This window comes from Seriola dumerili, unplaced genomic scaffold (assembly GCF_002260705.1).
Source record: "Seriola dumerili isolate Sdu_G_001 unplaced genomic scaffold, Sdu_1.0 BDQW01000025.1, whole genome shotgun sequence".
In the NCBI taxonomy this organism is placed as follows: Eukaryota; Metazoa; Chordata; class Actinopteri; order Carangiformes; family Carangidae; genus Seriola; species Seriola dumerili.
The window spans coordinates 3,878,472-3,898,105 of NW_019174280.1; the positions used below are offsets into that span (position 1 = coordinate 3,878,472).

At 39.6% G+C, this 19,634-nt stretch overlaps 1 protein-coding gene across 1 annotated transcript in view; it reads right to left on the bottom strand.

Annotated features, from left to right (window-relative positions):
* The window catches only part of man1a1 (mannosidase alpha class 1A member 1), a 139,784-nt gene that overhangs the window by 3,342 nt on the left and 116,808 nt on the right, over positions 1-19,634 (bottom strand). Inside the window, exons 6-11 of the mRNA XM_022766746.1 lie at positions 16,549-16,672; positions 16,132-16,225; positions 11,066-11,181; positions 8,282-8,501; positions 7,217-7,389; positions 6,703-6,818 (exon numbers count right to left, since the gene is read on the bottom strand). Of these exons, the coding sequence (XP_022622467.1) occupies positions 6,703-6,818; positions 7,217-7,389; positions 8,282-8,501; positions 11,066-11,181; positions 16,132-16,225; positions 16,549-16,672 (843 nt within the window). The remainder of the gene's footprint in view (positions 1-6,702; positions 6,819-7,216; positions 7,390-8,281; positions 8,502-11,065; positions 11,182-16,131; positions 16,226-16,548; positions 16,673-19,634) is intronic.

Here is a 19,634-nt window from a genome sequence, read left to right on the forward strand (position 1 = left end):
AGCTGGTTACACAGGTCTCCTCAGAGAACATTTCCAAACTTTTAGTTTTCAGCCCCAACTCACATCACTTGAGGCAATTAATTAGGTTTGCGCCACTCCCTCTGGAGACACAAAAGACTTTATACAACTGTTTTTTTTTTCTCTTTACATATGCAGCACTGCTCCCTGACACCTGTGAACAGACTTTGTTGTGTACAATCCTGTGTGTTCCTTCCTTACACATGTAAATACACACGTTCTTCCTGTTGATTAAACGACTCTCCAACCAGCAGATTCATTTAAATCTGCAGCATGAATTAAAGGTTTTCTGATATTATTTACTGGATTAACCATTTCTCCATTTGTTGAGTCTTTGTTGTCACGCTCCACTGTTTCACTGTAATGAAACTAGTTGTTTGACATGCTCTGGTGTATTTACTTGTCACACCATCACCTCATCCAGCCCTTCTGCCTGTAATGCTGGTCAACACACATGATGAAAATAGCCTGAACGTGCTGAATTGCTTTACTTTCACTATTGAAAAATAACCCAACAACCATATGAGTTTGCATAGAAATACAAAAGAAGGAAAAAAACACAAGGTCTGAAATGTTTGTAAAGAAAATATCTCAAAATATTAAAAAGCAGAATTCTTAAATCTGTGAATTTTGTATACAAATGTTTGTATAACCACTTACAATCCCCTATAAACTAGAAAATAACAATGACAGGATCACTAATGATGATGCGACCAGTGCTCCCTCCAAAAATAAGACTAGTTTAATGTTTAATGTTACTATAGCTGAATATATCAGAGTAGAGAACTGTACAAACAACATCCACATGCAATGGAAAGCTTATAAGTGGACACCGAGTTATTTCTTTTTATCAAATTACAGCAGAGTTTGCAACAAATTATCTAAAATAAAGTCACAGTTATAAATTTGCTGTTCCACCTGATTATTATCTATTTTTATGCAGCACAGCCAATTCTTCAGAACTGAGATAAAAAACACTTTCAATGAAATCTTGAGGGGAAATAATATTTTGATTACATAAACACAGTTCCACTCCTGTCTTCATTTCGTTTTTAAAGGTGACTCATTATGGGATTCACACTGTTTACTCTTCAGCGTTTTTGATATTATTTTGAGTCGTGTTCTGCTTTTGCAATATTCATTGGTGGCCCTGCCAAGAGAGTGATGAAACAGATGTGGAACTGAGAGAGAGCGATGGGTGCGGCCCAGCCTCAGACCAGTTTATGAAACTTGAAGTGATTAAATTCTGCGGTTCAGTGTTATCAAATCTTATGAAACTCAAGAAAAAAATATCATTATCGATCTAAGGAGTGGTGGGAAGGTGAGTAAATAAAGAGAGTATCAGGACAGTTGCTCGTCCAGGGTAATCAGTTCTGATTTCATCATGAAGAGTAAGAGAAAAAAGGTCAACAAAAAGAAAGGCAAATGATGTGTATTGATCTAATGCATTCCAGCAACAAGTGCTCCCACTCAGTTATTTTGTCTTTTAACTTCCTGTTTACACTGTTAGCGGGGATGTGCTGTGTTGTGAAGATTGACATCTGATGTTTGTGATGATCCTGTGCCTGCAATTCAGCAAATGTCTGACCAGTTGTATTATATGAGGTAGAGCATGAGCTGCAGGTAAATGAGACTCTTGTACAACAGTCTGACAATCGCTGATCAACCGCTATTTACACAACGGCGCTAATTAGATCAAACAGCTGCCCACACAGGTCTGGGATCATATCTTACTGTTATAATAGTGATGGTGATCACAATAACAATATGATTAACATAGAATACGTGGTCTGGTTGTGTTTGTTTGAAACATATGTTAATATGGTCTTTCTTCATCCAAAACATGGGACATTTTCCATGACATGGACTTCTTATCATTTACCAGCTAATTATTCCAAATAACAATGTTCATTTTCCAGGACTTTTCCAGGATGATCTTGCTCATATGACAGACAGGAATCATGCCATACACCAATATATTCCTATGTGTGGAAGTTTGATTTAAAATAAGTGCAATCATCCAACCTACACCGACTTCAGTGTGCGTTTCACAGCATTGCCAAACTAAACTGATAGCAGCCTATTCAAAATACTCCGATATCTGTGGTGGACGTGTTTGTGCCAGGCCTTATGACCTCCTCTAAACTGTGGACGTGTGTTCCCAACTGTGAGAAACGTATAGCAGGTTGTGTGAAGCGGTGAGAATTGTGATTTTCTTTTAAAACTTGTGTACGAAATAATAGCAAGCGGAAGCTAAAAAACAAACTCGGCAATGGAGCCAAAAAACAAATGGACCGGCGGCATTAAGGTCAATAAGGAGAATCCGTGTTCATGTGTGAGAAAGAGGAGAAAATTCAGGAAATACAAATGAAGGAAAGAGTGAACGTAAAGAAAAATGGTGAAGGATGAATAAAGCCAATGATTCAGTAGAGGCGCTGCTTGTCCTCAACCTCCACAGCAAGTCCCCGTCCTCCTCCGCCTGCCAGCACAACACTAGAAAGCAGCGAGTGATTGAGGGCAGACAGCGGTGTTTAAGTATGGCCGTGTCCTTGGCAGCAGTGGGAAGATGAATACTGGAAGTGGCTCTGCATGATGCCAAGATCCCTGAATAACATTTGAAGGATTAGATTTATGAGCTTGCTGCTAAATGGGATTGATATTTTCTGTGTCCACTGAGGTCTGTGTCTGATATCATGCGATATGACGGATGAGGTAATTATTGTGCTACTGTCCAGGCTGGTGGTCAATTACACTCATATTTTTCCTCAAGTTGTCTGTGGGGGGCCTTTAATATGAGATGATGCTAATGAGACATTTTCATTGTCTTCTTTTGCTGAAATTTTAATGATACCTGGATGTCATTAGGAATCAGATCAGAAGAAAACAACTTGAAACAAACTGATCTGCACAAAGAATCCAGACATCTCACTTTGAGTGTGTTTGTCCGTGTGTTAATCAGGTACAGAGGTAAAATTTACAGCCCATAAAAAATCTGAATTGGATGGCACCTCGCCCCCATCAGGCCCTGTCAGCCTAACCTTGACTTCCTGTCAATAGCTGTCTGGTGTGGAGGGTAAAAAATGACAGAATAAGAAGATGAGGGGAGGACATGAATGACGGAGGTAAAGATGGAGGATGCAGAAGAGGCCATAAAAATTTGGATGGAAGTAAAAAAACAAAAAAAACAAAACAGAGAGGACGATAAATTTGGAGGAAATGTGGGAGAAAGAAGAGCACAGATGTTTTTGCTGCTGCATCACAAATACATCCACCCACTGCTGAACTGGTTAATGCATTAAATACAGTCTACACCACATGAACCAGGTTCACTCAATAAGATGATTAGCATTTATATTAATATGTCAATAGACACCAGTTCTGACATGCAGGTCAGACTGTGTCCAAATCAGATGTGGTAAAGGCAGGATGGTGAAGTTAGCTGACCGGATATGGTTACCTAGACAAAGAGCTGCTTTGAATGGACGAATAAATGAACATTAAAAAAATAAAACAAAACAAATACATCAAGCTTTGAAGAAGCTGAAACGTCAGCTTACGGAATAGAGTCTATGCTACATATTCTTCATTATAAAATGCTCCTGCTTTCATTAGAAGTAATTTTGTATGTAAAGTGAACAAAGAATCTTTAGCTGTAATGATAATGAAATGAGTATATTTTGACAACCCCACAAAGTCAATGATGATGTGTAGCAGAGTGACATGTTCTGTCTTTTCATGGTATTTAAAGCAGGTTTGTTTGCGTCTACTTTTATAATAAACTAAATAAACTGACTTCCACACTTTCAGTGAATGGCAGTATTACATCTGATTTTTAAAACTACATGTGCTTGAAATTATGGCTTTTAATGTAAACTAAATGTTTTTAGAGAACCTTAAATAAACAAGAAAGAAATTTAGCCAAGCATGATAAAATTGAATTTTCTTCATCGTTTTTTCTTTTCTCCACACACACACACGCACACACATTCACACAGACACACACACACAGAAACACACAAAGCACATGTAAATACACAGCAAACTGTCTTAAACACATCTTCCTGAACACAGTTATAGAACGATCTGAGGAGAGAAGCTTTATTAGCCACCACACATCACACTGTGGCTGACAACACATTTAAAGAGCCATTTGTGGCTACACACTCACACCCTCTCTCACACACACACACACACACACACAAACACACACACACACACACACACACACTCACACCCTCTCACACTCACACACACACACTCACACACACACACACACACACACACACACACACACACACACACACACACACACACACACACACACACACACACACACATTAACATAAACTCAAATATGCACAAGAGGGCAGTTAAGTAAAAATATAAAGTGACTATTAAGAGGAAGTGAGAGTAGTAACTGCCTGTGGCGTGTTGGAACATGTGGTGTTTTTCACAGTTTCTGTCTTCCTTTATTTGAGGTCTAACGAGCTGTAGTAGGCATTTAGTTGCAAATCCCTTTAGAAAGTTGTGAAGAGTGACCTGTGAGTACATTAATACATCCAATATATGGTTTGCAGAAACATGTGGGTGAGTACTGGTCTTTCACTGAGAATAAGTATTGGATTTAGAGGGCTTTATGTTTGCTTCTCACAGGATAAATCGGAACATGTCAAAGAGAAATAAAATCTGTTCAAGCTGTGTTAAAGCCACAGTATGTGATTTGGCCTGACCAGATAGGGGTCACATAGTGGCAGTAAAGAAACATCTCTACCTGTTGTTGGCATATAACATTATTGAAAGACTGGCACTGAGGTAAACTACACTATGGCATTTTCATTGTGAACAAACACAGTATTCATTGCATAGTGAATGGATTGGACACAGTGTGTTTCCTTGCTGCCTTCTTCTACTCTTTTATTGACTTATTTCTGTTACATAGATTTAACTGATCGTCCTCCCTCGTGTTCATGTTGAGTATGTGACCCCTCCTGCATCTAGTGGCAGAACGTGTGACCAGCTATTGATATTAAAATATTCCTCTACAGCCACTAGATCTAGAGCAGTGCTTTTGGTTTATGATCCCTTAAAATAAAACAATTTTGGGGTATCCTGGAGGTCAAGGAGTTTAAGCACCATCTAACTGCAACATCTCCAGTTTCAGAGTCCAAGCAGGGACCTTTCTTACCTGCCCATGGTTCTGTATGGCTTCTCATTTTCTGTCAGATCTCCACTGTCTGCTGTCAGATAAAGGCGGACGGACAAATGCCCAAGAAATACTTCAAAATAAAAAAAATGAAGCAATTTCTACATGTAACTCCTAATTACAAGTTGTGGGCTGTCCTGCCACTTTTCTAAAAAGAGCAAAGATTGGATGTAGGTTTTTTCTTTTTTATCCAGTTCATCATCCCATGAACCCTCTAAAGTATCTTGCAGCTGTTTTAAAGGATCCTGACCCCCAGGTTGGAAACCACTGCTTCTCAAATGTGCTGAATTTGACTCAAAACTTCAACAACTTCAATCCAAAGATGAAAATATACGAACACAAAATGGTTAATATACAGTTCTAAAGTGGCAGCTTGTGCAGTAAAGAGCTGAAGAGACACAAATGATTTTGGTACCAATCCACTGTTCAGATATTGGACAGCCAAGTGATTAAAGCTCCATATATTATAAAGATAGATGTCCATGTGTTGTTTGATGATAGATCAGGTCTAGGTTCTGTATTAATACTGTGAAAATATCAAAATGCTCATTCCACAGAGAAATGCACACAGCCTGTATTCAGTGAGCCTTAAAACATGCTGTCAGGACTTCTGGGACTTTGTGATGTCACAACATAGCAGTCACTGCTCTCAGCCAGGATTTGGTTTCTCTGAGAGTTTACCTGAAATATATATCTTCTTATGGATATCATGGATTATGGATAAATATTGGACCTTTAAAGGTCCAAACATTTAGATTATTTAAAACTCTTTGTATTATTCACTCTGTTCACTCTTTGTGTCGTTTCTCACCCTAACATTGTGTCCATGCTACACTACAGACACTACAGGTTCAGAGAGAGAGAGAGAGAGAGAGAGAGTGAGCGAGAGAGAGAGAGAGAGAGAGAGAGAGAGAGAGAGAGAGAGAGAGAGAGAGAGATATGTCGGACCTTATAGATACAACGGCCGTTCAATACCGGGTTTCAGTACCATCCCTACACACAACACAAATTATAGTTGAAAGTTTGGAACAGTCACTGCAGTTACTGCCTGGGACTGGTGAAACTGTTTACTAAGAAGGCTGCTGCATTATGAGAGCCTCTCTGTGGTCTGGAGGATTTATTGTAGGAAAAATGTATCTGTAATTAAAGAATTGATCGGCGGGCCGGCTGGACTTGATTGACGGGCCGGAGTTGGCCAGCGGGCCACCAGTTGAATAGGCCTCATGTAGAGCTACAAAACTCACAGATTCACTCAATATGTGATGTTGTAGTGATGTAACCTTGACAATGACCTTGGTTATTCTCTGGAGCTTTGTCTGAATGAATGACAACTTTGTGTTTTGTGTGTGTGACATCTCTGTCAGTTTGGGGGACGCAGAGCCCCAGTCCCTCCATAAAATGCAATGACAAGCACAATCATAAGAGGACAAAAGCGAAGGGTGTGTGTGTATAAAGATGTCATGTTTTTTTTCAAGTCTTACTTGAGCGTCTCTGCCAAGTAGAAGCTCTGTTGTACATCGTCGTGGTTTGGAGTGGAAGCGTAGACGTCTCTGACGCCGCTGTAGCCTCCTTCTACTCTACAATGCTGCTCCAAGGCCTGAATGGCAGACAGTAATACAGAGCGACAACAGGAAGAGATGAAGACAGAGAAGGGCGTCGGTGAGTGGCAACATCAATCAAGCTCTTTGTGTGCTTAAAAATATCACTAAACCTTTGGGTGCATAATTTGCTAAATATAAAAATAAGTTAAATAAATCGACCTTCTGTTAGCTTCCTTCCTGATTTGTTTGTTGTTTTTGAAGAGCATGTCAAAAACCACCAATTAATTCAATGTTAGTCCCTTAGTTTACTTGCCTGAAATAAAATCTCTTAACTCAAGTTCTTTGAGCAGTAAAAACAGATGAGAACATATTTGCCCAAACAGCCCAGCTATTCTTAAATGAAACATTACAAAAAAAAAAAAACTAGTTTCCTTCAGATGAACAGATATTTTACCTGAACAGCCTCCCAGCCCCACTCTCTGTATTTGGGGTCATGGGTGAACCTCCACATGTACATGTAGGTCTCGATCACCTCGGGACGGAGGATGAAATACTTCTCGTTCTGGCGGGTGGCAATGGCCTCGACGCCGCCGTCGAAACGAAACGCCTCTGGACCCAGCTTCAATGCTACGGAGGAGGAGAGCATGATAAAGAAAATACTGGAGATGTAAAGAATCATACAGTCTAACGTTACTGCTTAAAAATGAGGGAAACCAAAGATAATGTAACATAATGTGAAGACAGTGAGTTTCTGGCTTTTTACTTCACTGTTTCTGTTATTTACCCACATATCTACATATTAATACATTTAAGTTATGCATGTGGCTGCAGTGTGGAACAATGTCAAACAAAATAATGTCATTTCACTGCTGGTGGTGATGTTTTCCAGAGCTGGATATAAAGCACTGTGACTCACAACAGGACTTGGGGATGAATTAATTTGAGGAAGAAAAATACAATTATTTGATTGAAGATATGAAAAATAACAAAATGCAAACCCTCGACATATGGCACTCAATATAATAAGACTTTTAAATTACTTTTGAGCCAAACACTAATTTAACTCATTTGACTTTCCTGCTTAAAAAGGATGACAAACGCATGGACGGCATTCAAAAACCTGACAAGATGATCACTAATTTAAGTAGAAGAACAATAACTACAATAATAAATAAAGTAATAACTTATTGAAATGAGCAATATGGCCAATAAAAAAAGCCAATATTCAGAAACACATTTGGTTCCTAGTAACTTTTTGTACAGCAACTAATCTGTAAGACTTTCCATTGAATGAACACTTATGATTTAATTTGATAGAAATTTTTTAATAACACTGGAACAAATTGAAAACAATGACCCCCATGAAAGTAGCCAACTAAATCAAAACTGTCAAACTTAAAACAAGTGTGTCCAATTCTACTGGAAACATGAATGATTTTAGTGTCGCCTTTGTGTGTGTTTGTGTGTGTGTGTGTGTGTGTGTGTGTGTGTGTGTGTGTGTGTGTGTCTGTATATTTACCAGTCCTGGCGTAAGACTCATGACAGGTCCGGGCGATCTCGGCGGCCTGCTCCATCTGGTGGCCCGTCTTGTCGCTGGGCGCCCCATCGGCGCCCAGAGCGATCATGCCACCTGCGAAACAGGTCAGGTGACCCATCTTATGCTCCAGCAGCCCCCCCTTCCACTCCGCTATGTAGGTCAGCCCACCACTCGACTTCCTCATCAGGTTGGTTTCTATCGCCTGGGAAGAACAAAGAGTAATGAGGGGTGTGTTAGGATTAGTCGAGCATTGGTAAGAAAACCATTTAATTTAATTGTGATAATCCTCCTCTCATTACGAGGTAAATTTCAGAGTGTAAAGTTTATGTAATGAATGGATTTTTCCACATACAGGATATAGAGGAACTACAACTGTATCTGTTTCCCTTTTTTTTTTTTTTTCTTTTTAGAAATAAACTTATTTTAGCTGTTAAACAGACGCGCATAGTTGTTAACCACAACCACAGCAGAACTTGATGACACTCGGTTTACGCTGCTAAATCCAGACTAATTACATTTCTCTCCACAAACAATGACCAGTTAGATGTTATTGTCAGCAGATAACTACCTTCAGGTTTATACCTGCGCACAGTTAAACAAGCCAATGGTTGGTGGACAGGACATGAGACTGCTGCTTTCTGCACATGATCCTCAAACTTCAGCAGAAAATATAGATCTTAATAACATGGTTACCACAGGTCTCCATGACATGATTTCCAAAAAGAAGTGATGGATGTGGGTGTGTGGGTAGCACTCAAAGCAAGAGGCACCGTAGGTTTTAATATGTATTTTGAGCGTTCTGACCCTTTAACACGGCCCGGATTTCACAGAACCAGACTGTGGAGGAAGGACACCAGTGTTATCGTTTCATTTCCCTGCTGTGACTCACATATTCACCCTGTGCTGCTTCCTCTCCCATCCTCCTTCTTTTGACAAATACATCATCCTTGAAGATCCAGGGGGATTATGGGTAAAGTACCCTTGCGAGTTTAATTCTGTATTTTAGTCGGCATGTATTATATTTGCTCCCTGGTGTGTGTTACTGAAACACATTTCTTGTCACCACAATTTCAGTTGACAGTTTGTCTGCTCAAGTGTGAGTGTCTATATATATTCTCTTTAGGAGGGCTGTTGTTAGTGTTACTACATTCATCTGCTCCGTGTCCTTTTTATATAAATGTGTGTGTCATGTTTGTCTTCCTCCCCTCTGCTCAAACTCACTACTAGGTTCCTAAGGAGCAAATTATTAAAAAATATCATAAAGTTTGGCATTAAAATGCTCAAAAATCATGTTACAGTCTAAGCTGCGGCATAAAATATATAGGGTAATAACATGGTCGTCATTTGAATGATTCCTTTCATTATCTCATGGGCAACACTTGCGTAAGCATCAAGGTTATGTGGGTGACCGGATTCCTGTAACATCCTCTACAGGGAGAAATAAATAAATACAGCAGCAAGACCACTTCTCAATAACTGAAGATGACCTCACGTTTGAGGTCCACTATCCAGCAGCCATTCATTATGACAGAGAGGGAGGCATGAGGGATAAAAAAAAAAAAAAAAAAAACCCTGCAGGGAAAATCCATGCAGCTCACCATCTGTAAACAGCGTGTTCAAACCCTGATTTTATCCCTTCAATGACCACAAGTTCAAATCAGAGGTCACCGCTCCCGTATCCTACATCTATTGTTTTCTAGAGGTTACCCATGTAGTGCTTAAGTTTTCACGTATTGATAAATTGATTGAAATACCGAGCAAAGTGACATCACTGTTGGTCGTTCAGGCGTGCTACAGACCACAGTTGTCAGTGCTAAGAAGTGCAACAGATTGGAAATTACAACCCACAGAGATCAGAGCTGTGTAATGTGGTAGCTGAGACGGAGAGGGTGTTTTACAACATTCACAGATGGTGCTTTTAGGGACCTGCAGATAGGTGAGAAATTATGGTTTCTGCTCCAGTAGCATAGTTACAGCATCAGCCACAAATGAACTAAATGAAAAGCTATTAAACTTTTATATAGTCTATATTACTACATTAAAAGTTATCATTCACACAATATAAAAGGAAGACAACAGCATTCAAACGCTCTGTTTTAGAGGATAGTCACTAATGTAGTGAAAGTATAAGAAAAATAACCTAAAAGGCAATATCATTCTTCTAAACAACTTCTAAACTCTGTAGCATCTAACAAATAATATCTTGCTCCACTGGTATGTAGGAAACTTTTAAAATTGGATATGCCTGATCACCATTTCAACTCTTATAGTCTTCACTGCTCTCACAAACATGGAAAAATATTCAACATATACCCTTGAAATATTTCATTCACATAAGAACTGTAGGCAGTGGGTTGACACAGCGTCGTCGCCAGATTTGGCTCAGAATCTCTTCACTAAATTCATAACTTTTTTTCCCAATCAAGATCAATAAGACGCAAAATCAACGATAAAGACTCTGGTGATGTCAATGTTAATGACAAACAAAGAGGGTATTAACCTAAAAAAGTTAAGGTGGTGCTAAAATGTGAAGTTTAGGGCTTATTTTCACTTACTTTCCATTTTTTGGTTGATAAAAAATTAATCATTTCATTCATTTGCAGATTATTTTTCTTTGACAACTATGACATCTATGGCTGCAAACTCAGCTCTGTGTTTCATTCTCAAAGAGTCAAAGTCACCTTAACCCTTACTGAATAGCTGTCGGCTGTGTGTGTGTGTGTGTGTGTGTGTGTGTGTGTGTGTGTGTGTGTGTGTGTGAGATACCTGCAGGGCATCATAGTACATCTTCTTTCCTTCCTCATCAGTCCTGTCAGACATCAGCCAGGCCTTGAGCAGGTACTCATAGAAACTGTCACCAAGGCCACCTACGGACACGTGATCTGCAACATACAGATAAACAAAGATTAGAACACACACACACACACACACACATCAACATGCATACACACACCTCCTATGTGTCTGCAGGTTCAGATTACAACTGCCATCATTGTTGGACCATCCATAGATCATCCCCACATAGCGCAAAAATACCTACAGCTGATGATATATTACAACATGCATGTGTGTGTGTGTGTGTGTGTGTGTGTGTGTGGTAATTGTAGGTGAGCATCTAGCCAGCCCGATATGTCCTCTTGCATTTGCTCTGCTGATTGTCAGTGACGGCTCATCCATATGCAAGTGTCATTAACAGAGTCCGGCCTTGTTTGTAGAGTGCAGAGATTAAATGTCAGCCGCAATCATCTTGACGTGAAAAGAAAGGAGGCTCGGCAGTGAGGACGCGCTGGGTTTGCGAGCCGATAAGAGTACCTGGCTGTCCACGACCAGCATTAAACCGAGAACAGGCGCGCCACACAATCGAGAGAGATGACACAAGCTTAAAAATAGAGCATCAATGATCTGCCAAACAACACTTCAACAGTCTGATTATAATTAAAGTCATGGAAAACGATTACAAATTTATGCACAAATGTGTTTTTTGATGCATAATTAGAGGCAGAGAGAGGATGGGAACTATGACTCACATGTGGTAACATAACAGCTGTTTGCTTATAACATAATCCTCCAAAAACATGACTAGGTCTTATATTTACAGTATATGAAAGAGACGGGGTTGAGTGCTGCAGGAGAGGCTGTGGTGGAGAGATATTTTTCAGACAACATTAGGCTGCAAACATCCCAAGGTCATAATTTATTCAACAAATGCATTCCCATCACTATTGCATAATTTCTTTCCCGATGAAAAAACCCTCTCTGACTAAGACGAGTATAAAAGCGTTTTTAGCGAGCGAGGATTTTTTTTTTTTCTTTTGTTGAAACTTGCTGTTTCTATTCAGCATTGCAAATTGAATATGTCACGATTTGCATAAAATACTTGGATGAAAACACAGGTACTGGCTCTGGTTAAGAGTGTCAGATAAATGCCAACAGTTATAACTGTGGATGCGCTTTCAGTAGTTTTATTTAATATTTCAATGCATCAGATAATAAAAGGTAAGCAGATCAGGGGGTGCAGGTCCACGTTTTTAACCATCACACACACTAACAGCCCTCTGGTAAAAGGATGGGCATCAAGAACAAGACCAGACAGGACTCTAATACATTCAGAAGCATATCAATGGTTATGTATAAAAAAAAAATAAAAAAAAATGGATCAAAGGATTTCTAATTTAATGCCAAACTTTTCTCGTATAAATCAAGAGAATTATGCCCTGATTTTATGTAGAACAGAGGCTGGCCTGAACAAACATGATACTTTTACAAGATAAAATTGGTGCTGGAATAATTAAGCATGAAAAAGTTTCATTCATTTCAAATCTGAAATACTCAATAGCTGGGAGAAGGGAAAAAAAGTCTCAGTAGATCCTCACAACTTTAGAGACACTTCTTCAGCTTTTCGGGTGATTTGAATCTCTCCTTCCACCTCTGGATGTGCGGCTCTCCGACTGATTCAGACACCACAGGCTCACAACATTAAATTACAAAGAACACGATGATTCGATGTTTTGTATGCATAACAGTGCTTCAAACAAATTTAGTTTTTAATCCATTATTGGTCTAATTTGCCTAATCTTCACAGTTCTTGGTCGGTTGAAATGAAAACACAGCAGGCTAAAGAATCATTTTCCTCATGCTGTGTTTAGTTCCTGGTGCTCCACAGTTCCTGGGTTCATCTGGTCAAAATGGCGATTAAGGATTAAGACATTTCTTTCAAAGAGTTTTGGCAAAAGTGCTGCTGAATACCTGACTTTCATTTGACAACTCCAACTGGCTCCCATGTTTCTATGTTTTTATCGGACGTGAAAACTGACGACAACTTGCCGGGAGATTAAAGGAATAGTTTGACATTTTGGTAAATACACTTATTCAATCTCATCTCATCATCATGTTTAATGTGTACAAAAACGAAAGTATAAACAGTCCTGGTTTATGTCATGGTAACTGCCAAGAAATGCATTCTGAAATTGTGGTAAAACATGACTAGGTCTTATATTTACAGTACACGAAAGAGACAGGTCCTTTACAGAAGTCTTTTTCATGTACGTTTTTTGGTTTAGTCTGCCTGTATCAGCCTCTCTCTGTTAGTGACGACAAGAGATAATCGTCTCTTGGTTGTAGCTATACATTTACCATACGGACAAGAAAGTAGCGTCATTTTTCTCATCTAACTTGCAGAAATAAAGCGAGTGAGAGTCTTGATAGTTTGATATAGGAGCTATGTCACCGTGAATTTGCTCTGAAGTCCAGCTTCTGATCTCTGGTGGTCAAGAATCTCTCAGAGCAGCTTTAAGAAAAGGGTTGGAAAATGGATTTTGATATCAGCCCCACTCCTGCAACTTGTCAGTGTCATTTTCATTCTATCTAGTCAGATGACGGTTTTCTCCAACACTTGACAACTGGTATTAGGAGAGACTTCTACTGCCTCTGCCCTCAGCCAAACTACACCTTACATTACTTTTCTATTATACATTGCTCTGTTCTGTAACTCAATATGTTATTCTCTCTTTTTTCACGAACACCTACAAACTCTCATCTTCCTCAAAGTCTCACTATCATTATCATCATTACCTGTTCAGCTGCACAGTTTGAAGAGTTTGATAATGGATTTGAAATTATACCTTGTTACTGCAACCTGTCAGAAACATGAGCGTCTCAGCAGACGCATGTGCACACAGCGATATTAAAGACAGGAGCTGGGGGTGGAGTACGTGTGAAAAGTATGAAAATACTTGACAGTGACGCGGGTAAATAGTGGGTTGCAGTAATGTAAAGAGAGTCAACAAGGTTCAAATGGAAAGAGGGATGACGGGGAGAGAGATAGCAGAGGAAGAAGAGGGGACCACTGCTCTAACACTGCTAGTACAATTTAAAAATAACCTCCACAAGTTATCATAAACAATAGATCCTCTGTCGCCAGAGATTCAGGCCTCCAAAATAAAAATACTCAATTTGTATGGCACTTTTCATACAGTGCAACTGAGTGCAATTCAATCTGCTTTTCAAAAGAATAATGAAAGAACAATGAAATGTGTGAGATGAAATGAGAGGGAGAAGATGAAAAGTTAAATTCATTTCTTGGAATATAAATATAAATTATTACATAACTGCTAATCTAAAAGAATACATATGACCCAGTTTTTTTTCTGCGGTCGAGACTGAGCCTATGTGGTATGCGCTCTACCAGGTGAGCCACCGAGGCGCCCCTCATTCCTTATTAATATGCTGACTATTTTCTCAATTAATCAATGTTGCAGTCCATAAATTGGAAGATATTAATAAATTCAAAATGACTTGTTTTGCCCGACCAACAGAGCACAAGCAGATTTAAAAAAAAAAAAAAAAATTATTATCATGGATGACTAAGAAAAGCAGCAAGTATTCACATCTGAGAAACTGCAACCAATGAATTGTGGGAAATTTTGCTTAAAATGACCAAAATAGTTCCTGATCAGGTTTGTATCAATTGACTGATTTACGAGGTTTGAGTTCTGGATTATAGTATAGTTGAGAATACGTCAGTGGATGTTAAAGAAATGGTAGAAAGGGATAATTAATGTACAATAATTAGGGGCAAGCTCGTGGACAGTTTAAAAAAATAATGAACACCTTTCCAAATTCTGAATTCTGAGCTGGAGACAGTGTCGTAGTGATTACAATAAGAGAATGATATGTGCACTCTCCTGCTTTTCGTCAGAACAAATTACAGGTGTAGAATAGTTTTCTTTGAAAGATCAGCACAAAGTGCACTGCGGTAATCTAGACAAGTTGTAATTTGCATGTCATCTTGGGAGAGAAAAGGTCTGACCTCGGTGACATTCTTCAAGTGATAAATGCAAATTTTATTAATGTTTCTGATATCAGACTCAAAGTCCAGGTTACTATTAAACCCGAGGTTTTCAGCCTCTTATTTTCATCTTAATTACACTGTGTTTAGGCATGAAATTACCATCTGTTAACTCTGTCTACTTCATCTGCGGCAGAAAAGAATGAGCGAGTCTTGCATTTGTGTCCGAAATACACCTTAAAATATGTTAATAGGGCAGGAAGAATTTGGCTTGATTAATGTTATGCAATATAATGCATACATGACTGTTCCGAACAGCATAGGCTACCAAGAAAATGACAAGCCCAAGGGCTGAGCCTTGAGGAACATGATACAAAATGTTTACTCTTTAAACTAAGAGACAGAGAAGACCAACTCATTTTACTGCTGGTTAATACGGATCGTCCATTGTCTTTCGGAGTAAAAAGACACTGACAACTTAAATCCGCTTTGATGCGAGTGCTGACTCAGCAACTGGAATATCTAGCTCTGTAGAAGAGAAATGGGGGCAGCACATGTGTTGAACAGGTGCAGGGGAAGCCCTCAGGTCTGAATGGTGACGCTCAGTTAAAGTCGAGTAGTAGCTCTGACTCTCCAATTGTTTTTCTTAATGCATGAGTTGGCTGTGTCAAGACAAATGAGCACGCAGGGTGAATGTTTGTGATGATCACCTTTGAATCATCTGACTAATCATGTGTTTATATGTGGCCTTGTTATTTTACTAACTGCGGTATCTGGTGAGTTAACCGTTGCTGAAATGCATGTCTCTGTTAGATGATTGCTGACAGTGGTCAGTAAATGTATGTTATTGATAAAAATGAGTTTCCCCTGCTGAATTTGCCTGCTGGCATTTACACATGAAGATAAAAAACAAGGAGAAGGAGCGCAGGTTCTGGTTGGCACAGCATCTGAGAATCAATCCCAAGCTAAAGGACGGTGTCTCTACTCAAGCACCGCTATGATATTTAAGTATAACACACGTAGGAGTTGCAGGAGAAAGACTTACGTTGGCCCCACTGCCCGCTGTTTGGGTTTAGGTAGTTGGGGTACAGCCCCTGAGGTTTGTCCAGGCGGTTAAGAACTTTCCGGATGTTCATTACCTATTAATTAAAAGAAATAGAACACAAATGCAACAGGTAAAGCTCAATGCAAACACCACAAGTGCAGTGCATTGACAAGGAAGTACGTAAAGTGTTTATATGCAACAAAATGTGAAATACTATCTGTATGTGGAAATAAGGTAAAAGAGGAGAAGAGTGTGGAGTCATTGCTGACTCATTTTTGATTCCAGGAAAGCATCTCTGTAAATCCCCCCCCGACATTCCAGACACTTCAAAAAGTGCGAGAGTGCGAAAATCCTGTGTAAAAGCAGCCAGCAAGTGTGAAAAAGGTAACATTTTCTAGTCTCCTCTGCTTGTGTTACCTTCTGAGCAAACTCAGGATTTCCAGAGAGTTTGCTGAGGTGCATGAACTCCAGATGCAGGGTGCCGTACTCTGCCAAGATGCTGCTGCCACCGGATGCCCACGGCCAATTTCTACCAATCCCACTGCACAAGGAGGAAAAGAGAGGGAGACGGAGGCGTCCATTAATAAAACAGAATAACAAAAAGAAGCTCTGAAAAATGCAAACTGCAAAAACTTTGGTGTGTTTTAGTAAATCATCTAACTGTGTTCTTTAGAGCCACATGGAGAATAACCTCCTCGCAAGTTTTAACTTGTGCAACACTTTATATTCATTCTTAATAACACCCACAGGTGGTTTGTGGACAATTGCACAAGAATACAGTATGAGTCATGTTAGAAAAGCCATTCATCAGAAAACTACAAAACCTTCTCGTCTTGTTACTAAACTAACAGCTGAAAAGAGGCAAGAAATCTTCAGAAACTCCGATTAAGACTCTTTTTCTCAGAGTCTTTAAATTGTGAAGACGGCTAAAACTCTGCTGTACTTTACATGTTATTAGAGAAAGTCATTAGGATTTATCATCTGTTGCTGTCATGAGAAGAGATTCTTAAAATGGATAAAGAGTGAGGTGCATTCGTGACATTAAAATTAAACTAAACTTCACATTCCATCTGTCATATCTATGATCAGGATTAGTTTTGCCTTTTCACACACTTGACTTGGGCATCACATCTTATCCTCATTGGTGTGTATCTGTCAGTGAGTCAGAACTTGCCGGACCCCACCCTCTCCCCTGACGCTGCTTGTAGTGACAATGAGGCTGGCATCGACTCCCAGGCCATATGTGAAAGCCTGGCGCACTTGACAAGGACAGAAGACTTAGCAACAGGGTGTGTGTGTGTGTGTGTGTGCTGGATCATTAGAGCAACTGACAGATTACTTCCAGGCCAAGGACTGATGACTCTGGTGGGCGATGCCTCAAGTAACTACTCATGAATACATATTAACAATTCACTACACTGTGAAACACACAGCAGGATGTCTGCACTACAATAACTACATGGGGACACATGGTCATAAACTGCGCGCGCGCGCGCGCACACACACACACACACACACACACACACACACACAGAGGAAGCAGAAGCAGGGGAGGCATCCAACAAATGAGAAAAAGGGGGAGGAGAAGGAGTGCAAATTGGGAGAAGTGCCACACACACACACACACACACACACACACACACACACACACACACACACAAACACACACACACCTCTTCAAAGAGGTGGCTGAACATACTAATTATCCCCTCTTCAACTCATCATGCTGCACAAGCCATAATTTGTTTCCCATTACACCATGGATTTAATCAAGTCAACCAAACACAGGGAGGACCACCGCAGCATCAGGCGGCGAGCACGGAGACAGAGATCAGGGTCAGAGAACGGAACTGCTGAGGAAAAATCCCATCACTGCAGACCCTGATTAAATTGGGAGCCGTGTGTTTGTTAGTCGTAGACTGACGCAAACGTTAAATAAAATTGGATAGAATTACCTGCACAAATGTTTAATGTCAGCACTGCTACACGGTTGACATGATGTATTATTAACTTAAATCCAAAATATAAATACATTCTGGTGTTTTCTGTTGCTTCCAGAGGAGTACAACGTTATTTCTTTATCTCTACCACTGCCTCCACCTCCCCTAAGTCAACCGTAGACCTGATCCGTCTATCCATCTATTTCAATCCCTTTATAAACCCCGTGATGAACGATAAATCCGTTCTCCTGGCAGGAGGGGGGTGGGGGGTTAGGCAAACAGACACCTTTCCAACTCACCCCTGTCCACCTCAATCCCCTCCCCAAAGCCCTGTTGTGAGAAACAGTAAATCCCTGTTAAGGAGAACAAAACAAAAGACAGCAGGGAAAAGCTGCCGCGTAAACCAAACAGACACAAACCAATGGAGTGCAGATATAAAGTATAACACTGGAGACAGATAAACGAGGGTGTGTTTGGGATATTATTAATCTGGCCAGGGTGTCTGGAAGTTTCAGAAAGACAAGTTCAAGACTATTTGAGATGTTTAATGTTGCTTGGAGCCTGATGAAAAATAAGGATGCTTAAAAAACCAGAGTGATCGAGGGCAGTCTGCTCGTCTGAACACAACTATTGAAGTTATTAAACTATGTGGGTAAAATAAGACACAGAGCATATACTTAAAGCAACATTATGCAATGTTTGAAAAGAATAAATAACATAATCTTCCTCATTTTCTATTCATAAGCACTATAAGCCTTACTTGGTCTGGTATGACCAGTAGCTTATGGTTGCTAATGTTAGCAAACGTTAGATTATTAGAGTTAGAGTATTTTCCTCTATAAATGACATTACTGAGTCAACTCGCTGACTGCAAAGTGCACATACATTTGTAATAACGCTGTGACTTTTAATATGAAATTCAAATTCTATTCAGCATGGTGAAGGGATTAAATATTTGCTCCGTTATCCTGTGCTCAAATTCAATATTTACAGTAGGCAGTAAGAAAAAATTACACTGCAATTGCATTTCAATGCAAGATATGAATAAATAGTCCCAAATTTAACTGATTAGAAGACAGTGGCAAACAAAAAAACGTATCTAAAAGAACTGAGAGTTGTTTTTTTCCAGATATGAGGTACATAAATGCTAAATGCTGCTTCTGTGTGTTTAGTCTGACTCTGAGGACAGTAAACAGGCCTGAGAGGTCTGGACCGGTAATAATGTAGCAGCAGATCAGAAATGTAATTTGTTATTGAAAAGTGTTTTCTAAACCATTCAGAAGCTGGCCAGCCATGTCGAATGCATGACGAAAGTATCTGAGAAGCAATGCGTCTACTGCACCTATTATTTTGGGTTCTACAGCAACATAGGAGTGAGAATTATGGTTTTAGGAAGGTATGGTTACTGACTTTGTACATGTTAGTTGCTAGGCTACAACACAAGGCAGTAGAAGCTCCACAAATTAGCAGAATGTTAATCTTCAACAATTTAGTTTAGGATTAGACTATGTTGGTTGCACTGAAATTAATATGAACTACTACTATCCCTGCACTGTATTAATC